Source organism: Sebastes umbrosus, chromosome 21 (genome assembly GCF_015220745.1).
Source record: "Sebastes umbrosus isolate fSebUmb1 chromosome 21, fSebUmb1.pri, whole genome shotgun sequence".
Classification (NCBI taxonomy): domain Eukaryota; kingdom Metazoa; phylum Chordata; class Actinopteri; order Perciformes; family Sebastidae; genus Sebastes; species Sebastes umbrosus.
The window spans coordinates 71687-92500 of NC_051289.1; the positions used below are offsets into that span (position 1 = coordinate 71687).

General features: G+C 43.3%; 2 protein-coding genes across 6 annotated transcripts in view; one reads left to right on the plus strand and one right to left on the minus strand.

Moving 5' to 3' along the window:
* The first annotated feature begins 616 nt into the window (after positions 1-616).
* Positions 617-14927, plus strand: zbtb14 (zinc finger and BTB domain containing 14). 5 transcript variants are annotated; one of them, XM_037757088.1, is made up of 11 exons: positions 633-845; positions 8625-8813; positions 10204-10374; positions 10790-10885; positions 11023-11166; positions 11860-12104; positions 12282-12367; positions 12558-12697; positions 12842-12937; positions 14120-14245; positions 14354-14927. In XM_037757088.1, exons 1-11 carry the CDS (start codon positions 663-665, stop codon positions 14366-14368), a joined length of 1491 nt encoding a protein of 496 aa, XP_037613016.1. In that variant the 5' UTR covers positions 633-662; the 3' UTR covers positions 14369-14927. The 5 variants fall into 5 exon arrangements, with proteins under 5 accessions (XP_037613017.1, XP_037613016.1, XP_037613020.1 ...); XM_037757090.1 differs by lacking the exon at positions 633-845 and adding exons at positions 900-1123; positions 1164-1267 and having other exon boundaries at positions 14120-14392; XM_037757089.1 differs by having other exon boundaries at positions 617-845; positions 14120-14392.
* A 1225-nt stretch (positions 14928-16152) lies between these two features.
* LOC119480929 (rho GTPase-activating protein 18-like) overlaps positions 16153-20814 on the minus strand; it is a 24116-nt gene continuing 19454 nt past the window's right edge. The window contains exons 5-9 of the mRNA XM_037757585.1: positions 18636-18851; positions 18425-18550; positions 17997-18124; positions 17856-17896; positions 16153-16421 (exon numbers count right to left, since the gene is read on the minus strand). Coding sequence (XP_037613513.1) covers positions 16339-16421; positions 17856-17896; positions 17997-18124; positions 18425-18550; positions 18636-18851 — 594 coding nt within the window. The 3' untranslated portion in view covers positions 16153-16338. The remainder of the gene's footprint in view (positions 16422-17855; positions 17897-17996; positions 18125-18424; positions 18551-18635; positions 18852-20814) is intronic.

Consider the following 20814-nt stretch of genomic DNA (forward strand, 5'->3'; position numbering starts at 1 on the left):
TATAGTAGTAGTATAGGTATAGGGTAGATGGTAGTATAGGTGGTAGTATAGATGGTAGTATAGGTATAGGGTGGATGGAGGCTATAGGAGGCTGGAGGTAACATGGTAGTATAGTAGTAGTATAGGTATAGGGTAGATGGTAGTATAGGTGGTAGTATAGATGGTAGTATAGGTATAGGGTGGATGGAGGCTATAGGAGGCTGGAGGTAACATGGTAGTATAGTAGTAGTATAGGTATAGGGTAGATGGTAGTATAGGTATAGGGTGGATGGAGGCTATAGGAGGCTGGAGGTAACATGGTAGTATAGTAGTAGTATAGGTATAGGGTAGATGGTAGTATAGGTGGTAGTATAGATGGTAGTATAGGTATAGGGTGGATGGAGGCTATAGGAGGCTGGAGGTAACATGGTAGTATAGTAGTAGTATAGGTATAGGGTAGATGGTAGTATAGGTGGTAGTATAGATGGTAGTATAGGTATAGGGTGGATGGAGGCTATAGGAGGCTGGAGGTAACATGGTAGTATAGTAGTAGTATAGGTATAGGGTAGATGGTAGTATAGGTGGTAGTATAGATGGTAGTATAGGTATAGGGTGGCTGGAGGTGTGATCAGAGGATCAGAGAGGCAACATGGCGGCTCAGTGAGGTCACACCTTCAGTGCGCATGCGTGAGAGGTCGTGCTCGTCTCGCCCACAGTGCGTGCTCCTGCAGTGTGTGCGTGCGGTGTGCTCGTGCTCGCTGCTCGTCCTCATCAACAACAACATTAACCCCAACCGGACTGAGAGTCTCCGGTCCCGGTGCCCTCTGGACCGTCAGGAGCGTCTGGACCACCGGAGAGGAGGAGAGGTAGGAGCCGCTCGGTCCCGCTGCTCCGCTCCGGTTACCGGGTTACCGGGAGGATGCTGCGCGTTCATGGCCCGTTCATGCTCGAGCCCCGCTGCTCGAGGCCGCGGCTCCGCTGCTCGCGTGCCTGTGAGTCCCGGGGACGGCGGAGCGGCACGCGACCTGATCCGGTCCGCCCGGTCTCTCTCCGGTTACCTCAGGACCGGAGAGAGACCGGGAGGAGCACCGGGACCGACTGACGCCATTTTGTGTCTCTGAGCGGATCAGCAGGCCGCGACCCACCGGGACCCGCCGGGACCCACCGGGACCCACCGGGACCCGCCGGGACCCACCGGGACCCGGTAGAACCCTCCGGTAGTCCGGTGGTGCCGGTAGTCGGCTTCATGGCTATCAGCATGTTAGCTCCTCCGTTCTACCGGGACCCGGTGAGCCCCGGTACACACCTGATCTCCCGGCACCGGTGTAACCGTAGACCCGCTACCGGGACCGGGTGAGGACAGAGACGGAACACATTCAGTCTGATCCGCCAGCAGTGAGCTGGTCCTCCGGTCCTCCGGTCCTCCGGTCCGGGTCTGGGGTCATCATGGGGAGTTCTGATCCACATTCTGTGTTTTATTCTTCTCAGACTCTCTAACAGACAGAACCAGATGTTTACCGGTACCGGATCTACGGTTAAACCGGTTTGATCCGGATCTGAAGGGCTGCTACATTAATGTAGCCTGATGCTAACAGCTAGCCTGATGCTAACAGCTAGCCTGATGCTAACAGCTAGCCTGATGCTAATCCAGGCTGTTAGCATCAGGCTAGCTGTTAGCATCAGGCTAGCTGTTAGCATCAGGCTAGCTGTTAGCATCAGGCTAGCTGTATATATATACACATATATACATATATATGTATATACATACGTGTGTATATATATATATATATATACATATATATGTATATATGTGTATATATACACATATATATGTATATGTATATACATATATATGTGTATATATACACATATATACACATATATGTATATATATGTGTATATATATACATATATATACACATATATATGTATATATATGTGTATATATATGTATATACATATATATGTGTATATATACACATATATATATATATATATATATATACACATATATATGTGTGTGTGTGTATATATATATATACACATATATGTATATATATGTGTATATATATATGTGTATACATATATGTGTATATATATATACACATTTATGTGTATATATTATATATATTATATATACTGTATATATTATATATGTACAGACGTAGGCAAAGTTGTTGGTAACGTTCCGTTAAAGAGAGAAAAACCCACATTGGTCACTGAAATAACTTGAAACTGACAAAAGTAATAATAAATAAAAATTCACTGAAAATGAACTAATGAAAATCAGCTGTTGCTTTTGAATTGTGGTTCAGCAGAATCATTTTAAAAAACAAACTAATGAAACTGGCCAGGACAAAAATGATGGTACCCCTAGAAAAGATGTAAAATAATGTGACCATAGGGACATATTAAACTAAGGTGTGTCCTGTAAATAGCATCACAGGTGTCTTCAAACTTGTAATCAGTCAGTCTGCCTATTTAAAGGGTGAAAAGTAGTCACTGTGCTGTTTGGCATCATGGTGTGTACCACACTGAACATGGACCACAGAAAGCTAAGGAGAGAGTTGTCTCAGGAGATCAGAAAGAACATTATAGACCTTCATGTTAAAGGTAAAGGCTATAAGACCATCTCCAAGCAGCCTGATGTTCCTGTGACTACAGCTGCTCATATTATTCAGAAGTTTAAGGTCCACGGGACTGTAGCCTACCTCCCTGGACGTGGCCGCAAGAGGAACATTGATGACATATTGAAGAGACGGATAATACGAATGGTAACCAAAGAGCCCAGAACAACTTCCAAAGAGATTAGAGGTGAACTCCAAGGTCAAAGTACATCAGTGTCAGATCGCACCATCCGTCACTGTTTGAGCCAAAGTGGACTTAATGGAAGACAACCCAGGAGGACACCAAATCATAAAAAAGCGAGACTGGAATTTTCCAAAATGCATATTGACAAGCCACAAAGCTTCTGGGAGAATGTCCTTTGGACAGATGAGACAAAACTGGAGCTTTTTGGCAAGTCACATCAGCTCTATGTTCACAGACGAAGAGATGAAGCATCCAAAGAAAAGAACACTGTACCTACAGTGAAACATGGAGGAGGCTCGGTTATGTTCTGGGGCTGCTTTGTTGCATCTGGCACAGGGTGTCTTGAATCTGTGCAGGGTGCAATGAAATCTCAAGACTATCAAGGCATTCTGGAGCGAAATGTGCTGCCCAGTGTCAGAAAGCTTGGTCTCCGTCGCAGGTCATGGGTCCTCAAACAGGATAATGACCCAAAACACAGCTAAAAACACCCAAGAATGGCTAAGAACTAAACATTGGACTATTCTGAAGTGGCCTTCTATGAGCCCGGATCTAAATCCTATTGAACATCTGTGGAAGGAGCTGAAACATGCAGTCTGGAGAAGGCACCCTTCAAACCTGAGACAGCTGGGGCAGTTTGCTCACGAGGAGTGGGCCAACATACCTGTCGACAGGTGCAGAAGTCTCATTGAGAGTTACAGAAATCACTTGATTGCAGTGATTGCCTCAAAAGGTTGTGCAACTAAATATTAAGTTAAGGGTACCATCATTTTTGTCCAGGCCAGTTTCATTAGTTTGTTTTTTATTTATTATTACTTTTGTCAGTTTCAAGTTATTTCAGAATAGAATAGAATAGAATAGAGGCTTTATTGTCATTGTCATTGAAAACAATGAAAAGCAGTTGAGCAGCTCTTTGCAGTAAAAACAAACATTAAAACATTCAAATCACAAAGTACACAAATCAATAAGTGGACCATCATAAAGTGCAGGTGTCATGATTATGGTTCAGCAGCTGGTGTCCTCAGCCTTTGAGGGGGGGAGGGGGTTCTACAGACTAGACAGCCGGAGGGTGAAGCTGTTTCGTAGTCTGTTGGTGTGTGTTTTAATTGTCCTGTATCTCCTACCGGAGGGAAGGGGAGCAAACAGTCCATGTCCAGGGTGGGTGGGGTCTTTGGAGATACAGCTGGCTTTCTTACAGAGCCGGCCAGCGTATAGGTCACTGAGGGGGGGTAATGTGGTCCCAATCACTTTTTCCGCCATCCTCCCCCCCCGCTGCAGGTCCCTCCTGTTCTCCACTGTGCAGCTAGCAAACCACACAGTGCAGCAGTAGGTCAGGAGGCTCTCAATGGTTGCCCGATAGAAGTTGATCAGCAGGTGTTGAGGAAGGTGAGCCTGTTTCAGCTTCCGGAGGAAGTAGAGTCTCTGCTGGGCCTTCCCCACCTGATGAGAGATGTTTTTGGACCAGGTGAGGTCTGATGAAATGTGGACTCCGAGGTACGTGAAGCAGTCCACCCTCTCCACCTCCTCTCCACGTACGCAGAGGGCAGAGTGCTCCACCCGCCTGGCTCTCCTGAAGTCTATTATCATTTCTTTTGTTTTAGTGGTGTTTAAATCCAGGTTGTTATGGGACACCATTGTGTCAGATGTTGGATCTCCTCCCTGTAGGCTGTCTCCTTGTTGTTGGTTATCAGTCCTACTACAGCAGTGTCGTCTGCAAATGTGACCATGGTGTTGGTGGGGTGAATAGTTGAGCAGTCATATGTGAAGAGGGAGTAGAGGAAAGGACTGAGGACGCACCCCTGTGGTGTTCCAGTGCTCAGGGTCAGAGTGGCCGAGGTGTGGTCCCCCATCCTGACACACTGGGGTCTGTTCCTGAGGAAGTCCAGCACCCATGTGCTCAGTGAACTGCCTAAGCCCAACATGCTCAATTTGTTAACCAGTTTGTGTGGAATTATTGTGTTGAAAGCAGAACTGAAATCCACAAACAGCATCCTTACATATGTGTTGTTGTGATCCAGGTGTGTAAGGGCTGCGTGAAGAGCTGTTGTGATTGCATCATCCGTCGATCTGTTTGTCCGATAAGCGAACTGGTGTTGGTCAAGATCGGCAGGGATGACAGTTTTAATGTAGGACAGAACTAGTCTCTCGAAACATTTTGTGATAATGGGGGTTAGAGCAACTGGCCGGTAGTCATTCAGGCAGTTCACTGTGGTTTTCTTGGGTACAGGGACGATGGTGGTTTCCTTAAGGCATGTGGGAACAACAGACTGTTCAAGTGAGAGGTTGAAGATGGTGGTAAATACCCCTGTTAGCTGGTCTGCACGGGCCTTAAGGATTCGTCCGGAGACCCCATCCGGTCTTGTCGCTTTCCTGATGTTGACTCGGTGCAGGACGGATCTGACCTGGTGGTGTTGGAGCTTTATCGGTTGGTCCTTCTCAGGTAGTGCCGGCTGGATGTTGGTTTCCGTGTTCTCCCGGTCGAACCGAGCGAAGAAGTGATTCAGGGTATCAGGAAGCGTGTTGTCTGTGGGACTTGAGGCTGTGCGGTTGTCTTTGTAGCCAGTGATGGTTTTTATCCCCTGCCACATGCTCTTGGAGTCGTTGTTCTTAAAGTGCTCCTCTATGCGCTCTTTATATCTGTGTTTGGCCTCCCTGATCCCCCTCCACAGTCTCTTTTGCGCCTCTTTGTATTCCTGCGAGGTCCCAGATTTAAAGGCAGAGTCCCGTGCTCTGAGCAGGGTCCGCACCTCGCCGTTGAGCCACGGTTTCTGATTCGGAAAGACTTTGATGGTTTTTGTCCCAACCACACCTTCAGCACTAAAATTTATGTAGGAGAGGACAGCCGTTGTGTGTCCCTCCAGATCTGTCTCCTCAGCAAATATGTCCCAGTCTGTGGTATCAAAGCAGTCCTGTAGAGCTGAGGTGGCTTCCTCAGTCCACACCTGAACTGTTTTAATGGATGGTTTCTGTCTACAGATCAGAGGTCTGTATGCTGGAGTCAGAGACAGGGACAGGTGGTCTGACAGTCCCAGATGTGGGAGTGGAGTGGCTCTGTAGGCATCTGGAATGCTGGTGTAGACCTGGTCCAGTGTGTTTTGCTCTCTTGTAGGGAAGTTTACATTTTTGAAGAACTTGGGCGTGACAGATTTAAAGTTGTCATGGTTAAAGTCTCCTGCTGAGAGAACAAGGCTGAACAAAGCTGTCTGCTCCAAGGCCAGCTGAGCGTTAGCATGTGGTGGTATATAGACAGCTGTTATCATGACAGATGTGAACTCCCTGGGCAAGTAGAAAGGTCTACAGCTCAGCATCAGGTCTTCTATCTCCGGGGAACAGTGTGTTTCAGTAACCCTGGCGTCAGTACACCAGCTGCTGTTGACGTAGATACAAAGTCCTCCACCCCTGCTTTTACCGGAGTGTATGGTACGGTCCGCTCTGTAAACAACGCGGCCCGCTAGCTCGATAGCAGCGTCCGGGGGTCTCTGTTATTAACATCACACAGTACTCCAGGCAGCGCGATGTAATCCGCAGTCTTATCTCGTCCATCTGGTTGCTGAGTGACCGGGCATTGGCAAGGAAGAGGCTTGGAATCGCCGGTTTGTAGGGGTTAGCCTTTAGCCTAGCTCGTAGCCCCCCTCTCTTCCCCCGCCTGCGTCTCCTGTGACGCTGCCGTCTCCGCAGAGTGTCCATGGCAACGCTGCTTCCTCCTTCCGGGGAGAACGCAACGCTGCTTCCTCCTTCAGGGGAGAACGCAACGCTGCTTCCTCCTTCCGGGGAGAACGCAACGCTGCTTCCTCCTTCAGGGGAGAACGCAACGCTGCTTCCTCCTTCCGGGGAGAACGCAACGCTGCTTCCTCCTTCAGGGGAGAACGCAACGCTGCTTCCTCCTTCCGGGGAGAATGCAACGCTGCTTCCTCCTTCAGGGGAGAACGCAACGCTGCTTCCTCCTTCAGGGGAGAACGCAACGCTGCTTCCTCCTTCCGGGGAGAACGCAACGCTGCTTCCTCCTTCAGGAGAGAACGCAACGCTGCTTCCTCCTTCAGGGGAGAACGCAACGCTGCTTCCTCCTTCCGGGGAGAACGCAACGCTGCTTCCTCCTTCCGGGGAGAACGCAACGCTGCTTCCTCCTTCAGGGGAGAACGCAACGCTGCTTCCTCCTTCAGGGGAGAACGCCGTATCTCCGGTGGAATAAAGTTCCAATTCGTGTGCGGGGTGCAAAGTTTGTCCGCCACATTAAGCAGCTCTGCTCTGCTGTATTGCAGATATCCCTCTATCACTCCAGTGACAACGCACACACACACACACACACACACACACACACACACACACACACACACACACACACACACACACAGTGACCATTGTGGGTTTTTCTTTCTTTAACGGAAGGGTACCAACAATTTTGTCTATGTGTGTATATATATATATATATATATATACTGGAAAAACAAAGTAGTTAAATTTGTGTTCGTTGGATTATTTCTCTGTTGGTCGAATGCTAATGGTGATGCTAATGCTAATGGCCATTGTATTCTACATGGTTGAAAGCCTGTTTATTGACCTTCATAATGATGTCACTCTTGTAAGGATCATGTATTTGTGGGATGAGCAGCACAGCTGATGATGTGTGGAGCCCCGGTGCCGATGGTAAACAGTGTATTCTCCTGTTGGTGTTGACTCTTGTTGTGAGTTGTTTGGTGGATGATTGAACTCTCTATCAGTAACAAGGAACAAACAAGACATATTGATTGATTGAATCCACCGTCAGGAGCCTCAGTAGAGGTGGAAGATCCATACGCAGCCACAACAGCCTGGCACCTCCTCCTCATGCTGGTCACCAACCTGGTCACACGTTGCTGTGGGATGGCGTTCCATTCCTCAACCAGGATTGGTTGCAGGTCAGCCAGCGTGGTTGTGTTGGTCACTCTAACACGTACAGCACGCCCAAGCTGATCCCACATGTTGAATTGGGTTGAGGTCTGGACTCTTGGCAGGCCGTTCCATTCTCTCTCCTCCCACATTGTGGAGGTAGTCTGTGATAACCCTGGCTCTGTGGGGGGGGGCGTTGTTTCTTGGAGGATGAAGTTAGGTCCCAGATTGTGGAGATATGGGATCACCACTGGCTGCAGAATCTCATCCTGATATCTCCCTGCATTGAGATGGCCTTCAATGATGACAAGCCTTGTTTTACCAGTGAGGGAGATGCCCCCCCCCCACACCATGACACTGCCTCCACCAAAAGCCGTTACTCCATCGGTTCAACAATCAGCATAGCGTTCTCCACGTCGTCTCCATACTTTGACCTGCCATCCAACTTTAACAGACAGAACCTGGACTCATCACTGAACATGACATTCCCCCACATGTTCAGGTTCCATTGTCTGTGTTGTCGACACCAGCGCCAACGGGCCTGACGGTGAAGGGCAGTCATTGCAGGCTTCCTGGTAGCCTTATGACAATACACTGTTTACCATTGACGGAGCATTTTGGCAAATTTTTCTTGGGCGCTCCCCACATAATCAGCTGTGCTGCTCATCCCACAAATACATGATCCTTACAAGTTGGACATCATTGTGAAGGTCAATAAACAGGCTTTACAACCATGTAAAATACAATGACCATTAACATTGATACAACAGAGAAATAATCCACCAAACACAAGTTTAACAACTTTGTTTTTCCAGTGTGTGTATATATATATATATATATATACACACACTGGGTCCTGTGTATTTGTTCTCAGTAATGAAGCAGTAGTCTAGCCAGTGAAACCTGGTGGCTGTTCCAGGTGAACCGCTCCGTCTCTCACTACCTGATGTCTTCTACCTGACTGTGTCCAGATGGCGGAGACGGTGAAGTACGTGGACGACGAGCATAAGAGCATCTTCCTGAAGCTGCTGAACGAGCAGCGGCTGGAGGGCGAACACTGTGACATCGCCGTGGTGGTCGAAGACGTCAAGTTCCGCGCTCACCGCTGTGTGCTCGCCGCCTGCTCCAACTACTTCAAAAAACTCTTCAAAAAACACGAGGTACTGCTCAAATACTTCAGAAAACACGAGGTACTGCTCAAATACTTCAGAAAACACAAAGTACTGCTCAAATACTTCAGAAAACACAAAGTACTGCTCAAATACTTCAGAAAACACACAAAGTACTGCTCAAATACTTCAGGAAACACACAAAGTACTGCTCAAATACTTCAGGAAACAAAGTACTGCTCAAATACTTCAGGAAACACAAAGTATTGCTCAAATACTTCAGGAAACACAAAGTACTGCTCAAATACTTCAGAAAACACACAGTACTGCTCAAATACTTCAGGAAACACACAAAGTATTGCTCAAATACATCAGAAAACACGAGGTACTGCTCAAATACTTCAGAAAACACAAAGTACTGCTCAAATACTTCAGAAAACACGAGGTACTGCTCAAATACTTCAGAAAACACACAAAGTACTGCTCAAATACTTCAGAAAACACGAGGTACTGCTCAAATACTTCAAAAAACACAAGGTACTGCTCAAATACTTCAGGAAACACAAAGTACTGCTCAAATACTTCAGAAAACACGAGGTACTGCTCAAATACTTCAGAAAACACACAAAGTACTGCTCAAATACTTCAGGAAACACAAAGTACTGCTCAAATACTTCAGAAAACACGAGGTACTGCTCAAATACTTCAGAAAACACGAGGTACTGCTCAAATACTTCAGAAAACACACAAAGTACTGCTCAAATACTTCAGAAAACACAAAGTACTGCTCAAATACTTCAGGAAACAAAGTACTGCTCAAATACTTCAGAAAACACGAGGTACTGCTCAAATACTTCAAAAAACACGAGGTACTGCTCAAATACTTCAGAAAACACGAGGTACTGCTCAAATACTTCAGAAAACACACAAAGTACTGCTCAAATACTTCAGGAAACAAAGTACTGCTCAAATACTTCAGAAAACACGAGGTACTGCTCAAATACTTCAAAAAACACGAGGTACTGCTCAAATACTTCAGAAAACACGAGGTACTGCTCAAATACTTCAAAAAACACGAGGTACTGCTCAAATACTTCAGAAAACACGAGGTACTGCTCAAATACTTCAGAAAACACACAAAGTACTGCTCAAATACTTCAGAAAACACAAAGTACTGCTCAAATACTTCAGGAAACACAAAGTACTGTTCAAATACTTCAGAAAAAACACACAAAGTACTGCTCAAATACTTCAGGAAACACAAAGTACTGCTCAAATACTTCAGAAAACACACAAAGTACTGCTCAAATACTTCAGAAAACACACAAAGTACTGCTCAAATACTTCAGAAAACACAAAGTACTGCTCAAATACTTCAGAAAACACAAGGTACTCACCTGTCTGTTTGCGTCTCCTGTAACTCACCTGTCTGTCTCCTCAGGTGGACAACTCCTCCGTGATTGAGATCGACTTCATCCGCTCTGACATCTTTGAGGAGGTGTTGAACTACATGTACACCGCCAAGATCTCCGTGAAGAAGAGAGACGTCAACCTCATGATGTCATCAGGACAGATACTCGGCATCCGCTTCCTCGACAAACTCTGCTCTCAGGTAACACTCACTCAGGTAACACTCACTCAGGTAACACTCACTCAGGTAACACTCACTCAGGTAACATTCACTCAGGTAACACTCACTCAGGTAACACTCACTCAGGTAACACTCACTCAGGTAACATTCACTCAGGTAACACTCACTCAGGTAACACTCACTCAGGTAACATTCACTCAGGTAACACTCACTCAGGTAACACTCACTCAGGTAACATTCACTCAGGTAACATTCATACAGGTAACACAGGTAACACTCACTCAGGTAACACTCACTCAGGTAACACAGGTAACACTCACTCAGGTAACATTCATACAGGTAAAACAGGTAACACAGGTAACACTCACTCAGGTAACACTCACTCAGGTAACAGCTCCTCCTGCTGTGTGATGATGATGCATTCATGTGTCCTCAGAAACGAGACGTGTCATCAGAGGACAAAGACAAGTTTCCGTATGACATCGTAAAGATGGCGCTGCCGCCCGAGGCTCAGCTTGCCGCTGACGCTGAGGTACCAATTAATCAATTCATTCATTCATTCATTCATTAATGAATTAAACTGATCAATAATCAGTAAGATCTATCACACCAGCTTCAACATACTGTGATATTATTAATATTATTATTAATATTGTGACGGTGTTGCAGGTGCTCGGGGAGCACGACGACACGCCCACCACAGATGACCTCGTTGAAGGGTCGGCCAATCAGGAGCTAGATAAGTCCCCCAGTGCAGCGCTGCGTGTCCAGGAAGCCATCCTGAAAGAACTGACCAATGAGGACGTACACAAGGTACACATACCTGTTAAACACTCACCTGTTAAACACTCACCTGTTAAAAACACTCACCTGTTAAAAACACTCACCTGTTAAAAAACACACCTGTTAAAAACACACACCTGTTAAACACTCACCTGTTAAACACTCACCTGTAAAACACTCACCTGTTAAAAACACTCACCTGTTAAACACACACCTGTGAAACACTCACCTGTTAAACACTCACCTGTTAAAAACACTCACCTGTTAAACACACACCTGTTAAACACTCACCTGTTAAAAACACTCACCTGTTAAACACTCACCTGTTAAAAACACTCACCTGTTAAACACACACCTGTTAAACACTCACTTGTTAAACACTCACCTGTTAAAAACACACCTGTTAAAAACACACACCTGTTAAACACTCACCTGTTAAAAACACTCACCTGTTAAAAACACACCTGTGAAACATTCACATGTTAAACACACACCTGTTAAAGAGACAGATCCAGCCAGGTATTTCCCTTTGGACAAGTAGAGGACATGGAAGATGTCCTCACGGTGAAGACATGCCCTGACATGGAAGATGTCCTCACGGTGAAGACATGTCCTCACAGCTATGGTTAAAAGCTGAAATTGGTCCTCACAAGATAGCAATACAAGGCCACACACACCTAAATACAGGTAACCACAGGTAAACAGATCATGTGACCTCTCCAGGTGACCTGCTACGACCAGGATGTGGTGACAGAGATGGAGGCGGAGCCTAAAGAGCTGGGGGCGGAGCACCACGCCACCCAAACGCTGACGTTTGCAGACAGTATTGGGGAGGTGAAGGACGAGCAGCCGCCCGGCTGGTCGACGGCAACGACCGACATGAAGTTTGAATACCTGCTGTATGGACACCGAGACCAGCTCGGCTGCCAGGTGTGTGGGAAGACCTTCCTGGACGAGAGCAGACTCAGGTATGTACAACTCACCTGACCAACACACCTGACCAACACACCTGACCAACACACCTGACCAACACACCTGACCAACACACATGACCAACACACATGACCAACACACCTGACCAGCACACCTGACCAACACACATGACCAACACACATGACCAACACACATGACCTCTCTGTCTTCAGGAAACATGAGAAACTTCATTCAGCAGAGCGCCCGTTCGCATGTGAGATCTGCACCAAAGCTTTCACCACCCACGCTCACCTGAAAGGTAAAATTACACCTGTACTCAGGTATGCTCACCTGAAAGGTAAAATCACACCTGTACTCAGGTATGCTCACCTGAACTCTGATGTCATCAGATTGTAGATTGTAGATTTAACAGATGATGGAGATTTTACAGGTGATCTTTGTTTTACTGAGGTAAAGTGTTTGGCTCCGCCCTCACCTGTGTGTTTCAGAACACCTGAAGATCCACACGGGCTTCAAACCGTACAGGTGTGACGTTTGTGGGAAGTCGTTCATTCGAGCTCCAGACCTGAAAAAACATGAACGTGTTCACAGCAACGAGAGGCCGTTCGCCTGCCAGATGTGTGACAAGGTGAGCTCACCTGTCTGTCTCTCACCTCTCTGTGTCTCACCTGTCTGTCTCTCACCTGTCTGTCTCTCACCTGTCTGTCTCTCACCTGTCTGTGTCTCACCTGTCTGTCTCTCACCTGTCTGTCTCTCACCTGTCTGTCTGCAGGCGTTTAAACACAAGTCTCACCTGAAGGATCATGAGAGGAGACACAGAGGAGAGAAACCCTTCGTCTGTCCGTCCTGCACCAAGGCCTTCGCCAAGGTAATACTACTACTAATACTACTACTACTACTACTACTACTACTACTATTAGTACTACTACTACTATTAGTACTACTACTACTAATACTATTAGTACTATTACTACTACTACTACTACTACTAATACTACTACTACTACTACTACTACTACTACTACTATTAGTACTACTACTACTACTATTACTACTACTACTACTACTACTATTAGTACTACTACTACTACTACTATTGCTACTACTACTACTACTACTACTACTACTATTAGTACTACTACTACTACTACTACTATTAGTACTACTACTACTATTAGTACTACTACTACTACTACTATTACTACTACTACTACTACTACTACTACTACTACTACTACTACTACTATTAGTACTACTACTACTACTACTACTACTACTATTAGTACTACTACTACTACTACTATTACTACTACTATTAGTACTACTACTACTATTACTACTACTACTACTATTACTACTACTACTACTATTACTACTACTACTACTACTACTACTACTACCGATACTACCACTGATACTACCGATACTACTGATACTACTACTGATAGTACTGCCAATACTACTGATACTACCGATACCACCGATACTACTGATACTACTACCGATACTACCGATACCACCGATACCACCGATACCACTGATACTACCGATACCACCGATATCACTGATACTACCAATACTACCGATACTACCGATACTGATACTACCAATACTACCACTACTGATACTACTACTGATACTACTACCAATACCACCGATACCACCGATACCACTGATACTACCGATATCACTGATACTACTACTACTGATACTACCGATGCTACCGATACTACCGATACTACTACTGATTCTACCGATACTACTACTACTGATACAACTACTGATACCACCGATGCTACCGATACCACCGATACCACCGATATTACCGATACCACTGATACTACCGATACTACTACTGATACTACTACTGATTCTACCGATACTACTACTACTGATACAACTACTGATACCACCGATACCACCGATACCACTGATATTACCGATACCACCGATACTACTACTGATACTACTACTGATACTACTACCTGTGCTACTGATGACAGTGTGTATTTGTACCTGTGGTAAGTTCAATGTCACTCTGTACTTTCAGGCGTCGGATCTGAAGCGTCATGAGAACAACATGCACAGTGAGAGGAAGCAGCTGAACCCGCTGCAGAGCGACACGGAGACGCTGCAGGCTGCCGCCATGGCTGCTGAGGAGCAACATCTGGACAGCATCAGCTGCTCCTAACATCTGGACAGCATCAGCTGCTCCCAACATCTGGTCAGCATCAGCTGCTCCCAACATCTGGACAGCATCAGCTGCTCCTAACATCTGGACAACATCAGCTGCTCCTAACACCTGGACAGCATCAGCTGCTCCCAACATCTGGACAGCATCAGCTGCTCCTAACACCTGGACAGCATCAGCTGCTCCTAACATCTGGACAGCATCAGCTGCTCCCAACATCTGGACAGCATCAGCTGCTCCTAACACCTGGACAGCATCAGCTGCTCCCAACATCTGGACAGCATCAGCTGCTCCTAACACCTGGACAGCATCAGCTGCTCCTAACACCTGGACAGCATCAGCTGCTCCTAACATCTGGAGTGTCAGTGTATTAACAGTATTTCCAGTGGTGTGTTTTCTTGGTTCTTGTGTGTTGAAGGAATCAGGTGTTTCCAGCTGTGAAGCAGTGACCATGAACTGACTTTAACCTGGACTGATGACCTCATGGATCACATGATGATCACGTGATGATCATGGTAGACCTGCCGTCTCCTCTGGCTCCCTGTGTGTGTGTGTGTGTGTGTGTGTGTGTGTGTGTGTGTGTGTGTGTGTGTGTGTGTGTGTGTGTGTGTGTGTGTCTGTGTGTGTGTCTGTGTGTGTGTGTGTGTGTGTGTCTGTGTGTGTGTGTGTGTCTGTGTCTGTGTGTGTGTGTGTGTCTGTGTCTGTGTCTGTGTCTGTGTGTCTGTGTGTGTGTGTGTCTGTGTCTGTGTCTGTGTCTGTGTCTGTGTGTGTGTGTGTGTGTGTGTGTGTGTGTGTGTGTCTGTGTCTGTGTGTGTGTGTGTGTGTGTGTGTGTGTGACCCCGTCAGTGTGTAAGTGTTCTGGGTCAGTTCTTCAGTCTGAACTAAACTGTACAGGAAGCGGATGATTCTGAAGCTCTTGGTTTGTGTTGTATATAAAATCGTTCTGTTCAGTTTAATGAGCAGAGCTGTCCTGTTTTAAACCACGTCTGTTTTATTTCATCACTTTCACTATTAAATTATAATTACAATAAGAAATATAATTTTTTTAATTGAATTGAAAGTTTTAAATGAATGACAGGTTATACATTTATATCATAAACTCAGGTAGACATTCTGCTCAATAGTTGATGATATATATGTATATATATATGTATATACACATATATATATGTGTATATATATATGTGTAAGTATATATGTGTATATATATACACATATATATATATATATATGTGTATATATATATGTATATATATGTGTGTATATATATATGTATATATATACATATGTATATATATATACATATGTATATATGTATGTATATATATATGTATATACACATATATATATATATATGTGTGTGTATATATGTATATATATATACATATAAACATATATATACATATATGTATATATATGTATATATATGTGTATATATATGTATATATATGTATGTATATACACATATATATATATGTATATATACACATATATATGTGTATATATATGTGTATATACATATATATATACATATGTATATACATATGTATATATATACATATGTATATATATACGTACATATATATATATGTATATACACATACACATATACATATATATGTATACATATATGTATATATACGTATATACATATACACACATATATATATGTATATACACATATATATATACACATACACATACATATATATGCATATGTGTATGTGTATATATATATATATATATACACATACACATATAGCTATATGTATATCTGTAGGTACCAGCAGGAGGAGTCAGAACACCAGCAGCTCTTTCTATGTTTAATGTGAGTTCATATTTCATGTGATGTTGAGATCAGAGATTCAGTCAATAAAACAATTCATACAAAATACAGTTTCTACAAAAACAAAATTTATCACTGTTTTATAAAGAACTTTAACAGCTGTTCATGATGGGATGTGATGTCACCATGACAACACACGGAGGTCACTGTGTTCAGTGGTGAGACAGGTTGTCAAACAGCTGAGACAGCTGCTGAGACAGGTGATGAGACAGGTGGTGAGACAGTCTGAGTGTCAGGGTTTGATCAGCCAATCACAGTGAGGATTCACTCTGTAAACGTCCAACAGTACACAGTCTGGACGGAGACGCCGCTCACCTGAGGGACAGACAGACAGACAGACAGACAGACAGACAGGTTTTAGTATCTTGAAATTCAAGCAACACATTTCAAATCAAACCTGTTCAGTTTATATCATATAAACATCATGTTAACATGTTAACATCATGTTAACATCATGTTAACATCATGTTAACATCATGTTAACATGTTAACATCATCAACATCATGTTTATATGATGTTAACATCATATAAACATCATGTTAACATCATCAACATCATGTTTATATGATGTTAACATCATATAAACATCATGTTAACATCATCATGTTAACATGATCAACATCATGTTTATATGATGTTAACATATAAACATCATGATAACATCATCATGTTAACATGTTAACATCATCAACATCATGTTTATATGATGTTAACATGATGTTTACATGATGTTAACATGTTAACATCATGTTTATATAATGTTAACATCATCATGTTAATATGTTAACATCATGTTTATATAATGTTAACATCATCATGTTAACATCATGTTTATATAATGTTAACATCATCATGTTAATATGTTAACATCATGTTTATATAATGTTAACATCATCATGTTAACATCATCAACATCATGTTTATACATGTTAACATCATCATGTTAACATGTTAACATGATAATGTTAACATGTTAACATCATGTTTAGATGTTAACATCATAATGTTAACATGTTAACATCATGTTTATATGATGTTAACAACATCATGTTAACATCATCATGTTAACATGTTAACATCATGTGAACATCATGATCTATGTCATCATGATGTTCACATGATGTTAACATCATCAACATCATGTTTATATAATGTTAACATCATCATATTAACATGTTAACATCATGTTTATATAATGTTAACATCATCATGTTAACATGTTTATAGGATGTTAACATCATCATGTTAACATCCTATAAACATCATGTGAACATGTGAACATCATGAGCTATGTCATCATGATGTTCACATGATGTTAACATCATCAACATCATGTTTATATAATGTTAAAATCATCATGTTAACATCATCAACATCATGTTTATATAATGTTAACATCATCATGTTAACATGTTAACATTATATAAACATGATGTTAACATGATAACATCATGTTTATATAATGTTAACATCATCATGTTAACATCATGTTTATAGGATGTTAACATCATCATGTTAACATCCTATAAACATCATGTGAACATGTTAACATCATGTGAACATCATGATCTATGTCATCATGATGTTCACATGATGTTAACATCATCAACATCATGTTTATATAATGTTAAAATCATCATGTTAACACCATGTTAACATCATCATGTTAACACCATGTTAACATGTTAACATCATGTTTATATAATGTTCACATCATGATGTTTATATGATGTTCTAATCACACTCACAGATGTTTCCTCCGACTTCATACAGATGCTGAACAGAACTGCTGGTAGAGAAACAGAAACACAATGAATGATTATCAATCCTATTGATCAGTGGAGTAGTGTGTGTGTGTGTGTGTGTGTGTGTGTGTGTTTGTGTGTTACCTGTTGTCACACTCAAACCTAGTGATGACGTCTTTGGCTCTCATCTGTCCATCAAGCTGTATCGCCATGGAAACCTTGGTGTGCAGGGGGGCGTGAACCCTGATCACACCTGCACACAACTCCGTGATCTGCACACACACACACACATGCATGTGAGTGACATCACACAGAGAGGTGTGATGTCACTCACATGCATGGATGACATCAGAGGACAAACAGGTGATGTACCGGCTTAATTTAACACACCTGGTTCTCTGGTCTCACCTGGTTCTCTGTCTCACCTGGTTCTGTGGTCTCACCTGGTTCTCTGGTCTCACCTGGTTCTCTGGTCTCACCTGGTTCTCTGTCTCACCTGGTTCTCTGTCTCACCTGGTTCTCTGGTCTCACCTGGTTCTCTGTCTCACCTGGTTCTCCACTCTCTGCCTCACCTGGTTTCTGTCGTTCTTGTCGTTCTTCCTCCTCAGCAGGCGTCTCGTGGCCTTGGTCAGGCCGAACTGTTTCTGATTGGACGCCTGGTTCATCTGTCTCACCTGAGACAACAGGAAGCTGGGGACCTACCCAGTGAAACAGGAAGTGATGTCACAGACAGTGCAGACAGTGATGTCACTGAGGCTGTGCAGGTGTGATCCTCTGACTCACGGTCCACAGCAGGTCCTGGTGTGTGATCATCAGTCGGACCAGGTGAGCTCCGCCCACCGCCTCCTCCATCTCCTCCTGTTGCTTAGCGACGGAGCGCCTGTTGCCACGGTGACGGCAGGTGAACAGGTTTGGCGCCATCACCATGGAGACGTTCCACAGAGACATCCTGTTCTGGTCCTGATGAGAGACCACCTTACGCAGGAAGACCAGCAGCGCCTGTAACCATGGAAACAGATGGTGTGATTTAGTGTAGTAGAAGGTATGATCTAGTGCAGTAGAAGGTGTGATTTAGTGCAGTAGAAGGTGTGATTTAGTGTAGTAGAAGGTGTGATTTAGTGTAGTAGAAGGTGTGATTTAGTGCAGTAGAAGGTGTGATTTAGTGCAGTAGAAGGTGTGATTTAGTGCAGTAGAAGGTGTGATTTAGCAGAAGGTGTGATTTAGTAGAAGGTGTGATTTGGTGCAGTAGAAGGCGTGATTTAGTAGAAGGTGTGATTTGGTGCAGTAGAAGGTGTGATTTAGTGCAGTAGAAGGTGTGATTTAGTAGAAGGTGTGATTTAGTGCAGTAGAAGGTGTGATTTAGTAGAAGGTGTGATTTAGTGCAGTAGAAAGTGTGATTTAGTGCAGTAGAAGGTGTGATTTAGTGTAGTAGAAGGTGTGATTTAGTGCAGTAGAAGGTGTGATTTAGTGCAGTAGAAGGTGTGATTTAGTGTAGTAGAAGGTGTGATTTAGTGTAGTAGAAGGTGTGATTTAGTAGAAGGTGTGATCTAGTGCAGTAGAAGGTGTGATTTAGTGTAGTAGAAGGTGTGATTTAGTAGAAGGTGTGATTTAGTGCAGTAGAAGGTGTGATTTAGTGCAGTAGAAGGTGTGATTTAGTGTAGTAGAAGGTGTGATTTAGTAGAAGGTGTGATTTAGTAGAAGGTGTGATTTAGTGCAGTAGAAGGTGTGATTTAGTAGAAGGTGTGATTTAGTGCAGTAGAAGGTGTGATTTAGTGCAGTAGAAGGTGTGATTTAGTGTAGTAGAAGGTGTGATTTAGTAGAAGGTGTGATTTAGTAGAAGGTGTGATTTAGTGCAGTAGAAGGTGTGATTTAGTAGAAGGTGTGATTTAGCAGAAGGTGTGATTTAGTAGAAGGTGTGATTTGGTGCAGTAGAAGGCGTGATTTAGTAGAAGGTGTGATTTGGTGCAGTAGAAGGTGTGATTTAGTGCAGTAGAAGGTGTGATTTAGTAGAAGGTGTGATTTAGTGCAGTAGAAGGTGTGATTTAGTAGAAGGTGTGATTTAGTGCAGTAGAAGGTGTGATTTAGTGCAGTAGAAGGTGTGATTTAGTGTAGTAGAAGGTGTGATTTAGTGCAGTAGAAGGTGTGATTTAGTGCAGTAGAAGGTGTGATTTAGCAGAAGGTGTGATTTAGTAGAAGGTGTGATTTAGTGCAGTAGAAGGTGTGATTTAGTGCAGTAGAAGGTGTGATTTAGTGTAGTAGAAGGTGTGATTTAGTGTAGTAGGTGTGATTTAGTAGAAGGTGTGATTTAGTGCAGTAGAAGGTGTGATTTAGTGCAGTAGAAGGTGTGATTTAGTAGAAGGTGTGATTTAGTGCAGTAGAAGGTGTGATTTAGTAGAAGGTGTGATTTAGTGCAGTAGAAGGTGTGATTTAGTAGAAGGTGTGATTTAGTGCAGTAGAAGGTGTGATTTAGTGCAGTAGAAGGTGTGATTTAGTAGAAGGTGTGATTTAGTGCAGTAGAAGGTGTGATTTAGTGCAGTAGAAGGTGTGATTTAGTGTAGTAGAAGGTGTGATTTAGTAGAATGTGTGATTTAGTAGAAGGTGTGATTTAGTGCAGTAGAAGGTGTGATTTAGTAGAAGGTGTGATTTAGTGCAGTAGAAGGTGTGATTTAGTAGAAGGTGTGATTTAGTAGAAGGTGTGATTTAGTGCAGTAGAAGGTGTGATTTAGTAGAAGGTGTGATTTGGTGCAGTAGAAGGCGTGATTTAGTAGAAGGTGTGATTTGGTGCAGTAGAAGGTGTGATTTAGTGCAGTAGAAGGTGTGATTTAGTAGAAGGTGTGATTTAGTGCAGTAGAAGGTGTGATTTAGTAGAAGGTGTGATTTAGTGCAGTAGAAGGTGTGATTTAGTGCAGTAGAAGGTGTGATTTAGTGCAGTAGAAGGTGTGATTTAGTAGAAGGTGTGATT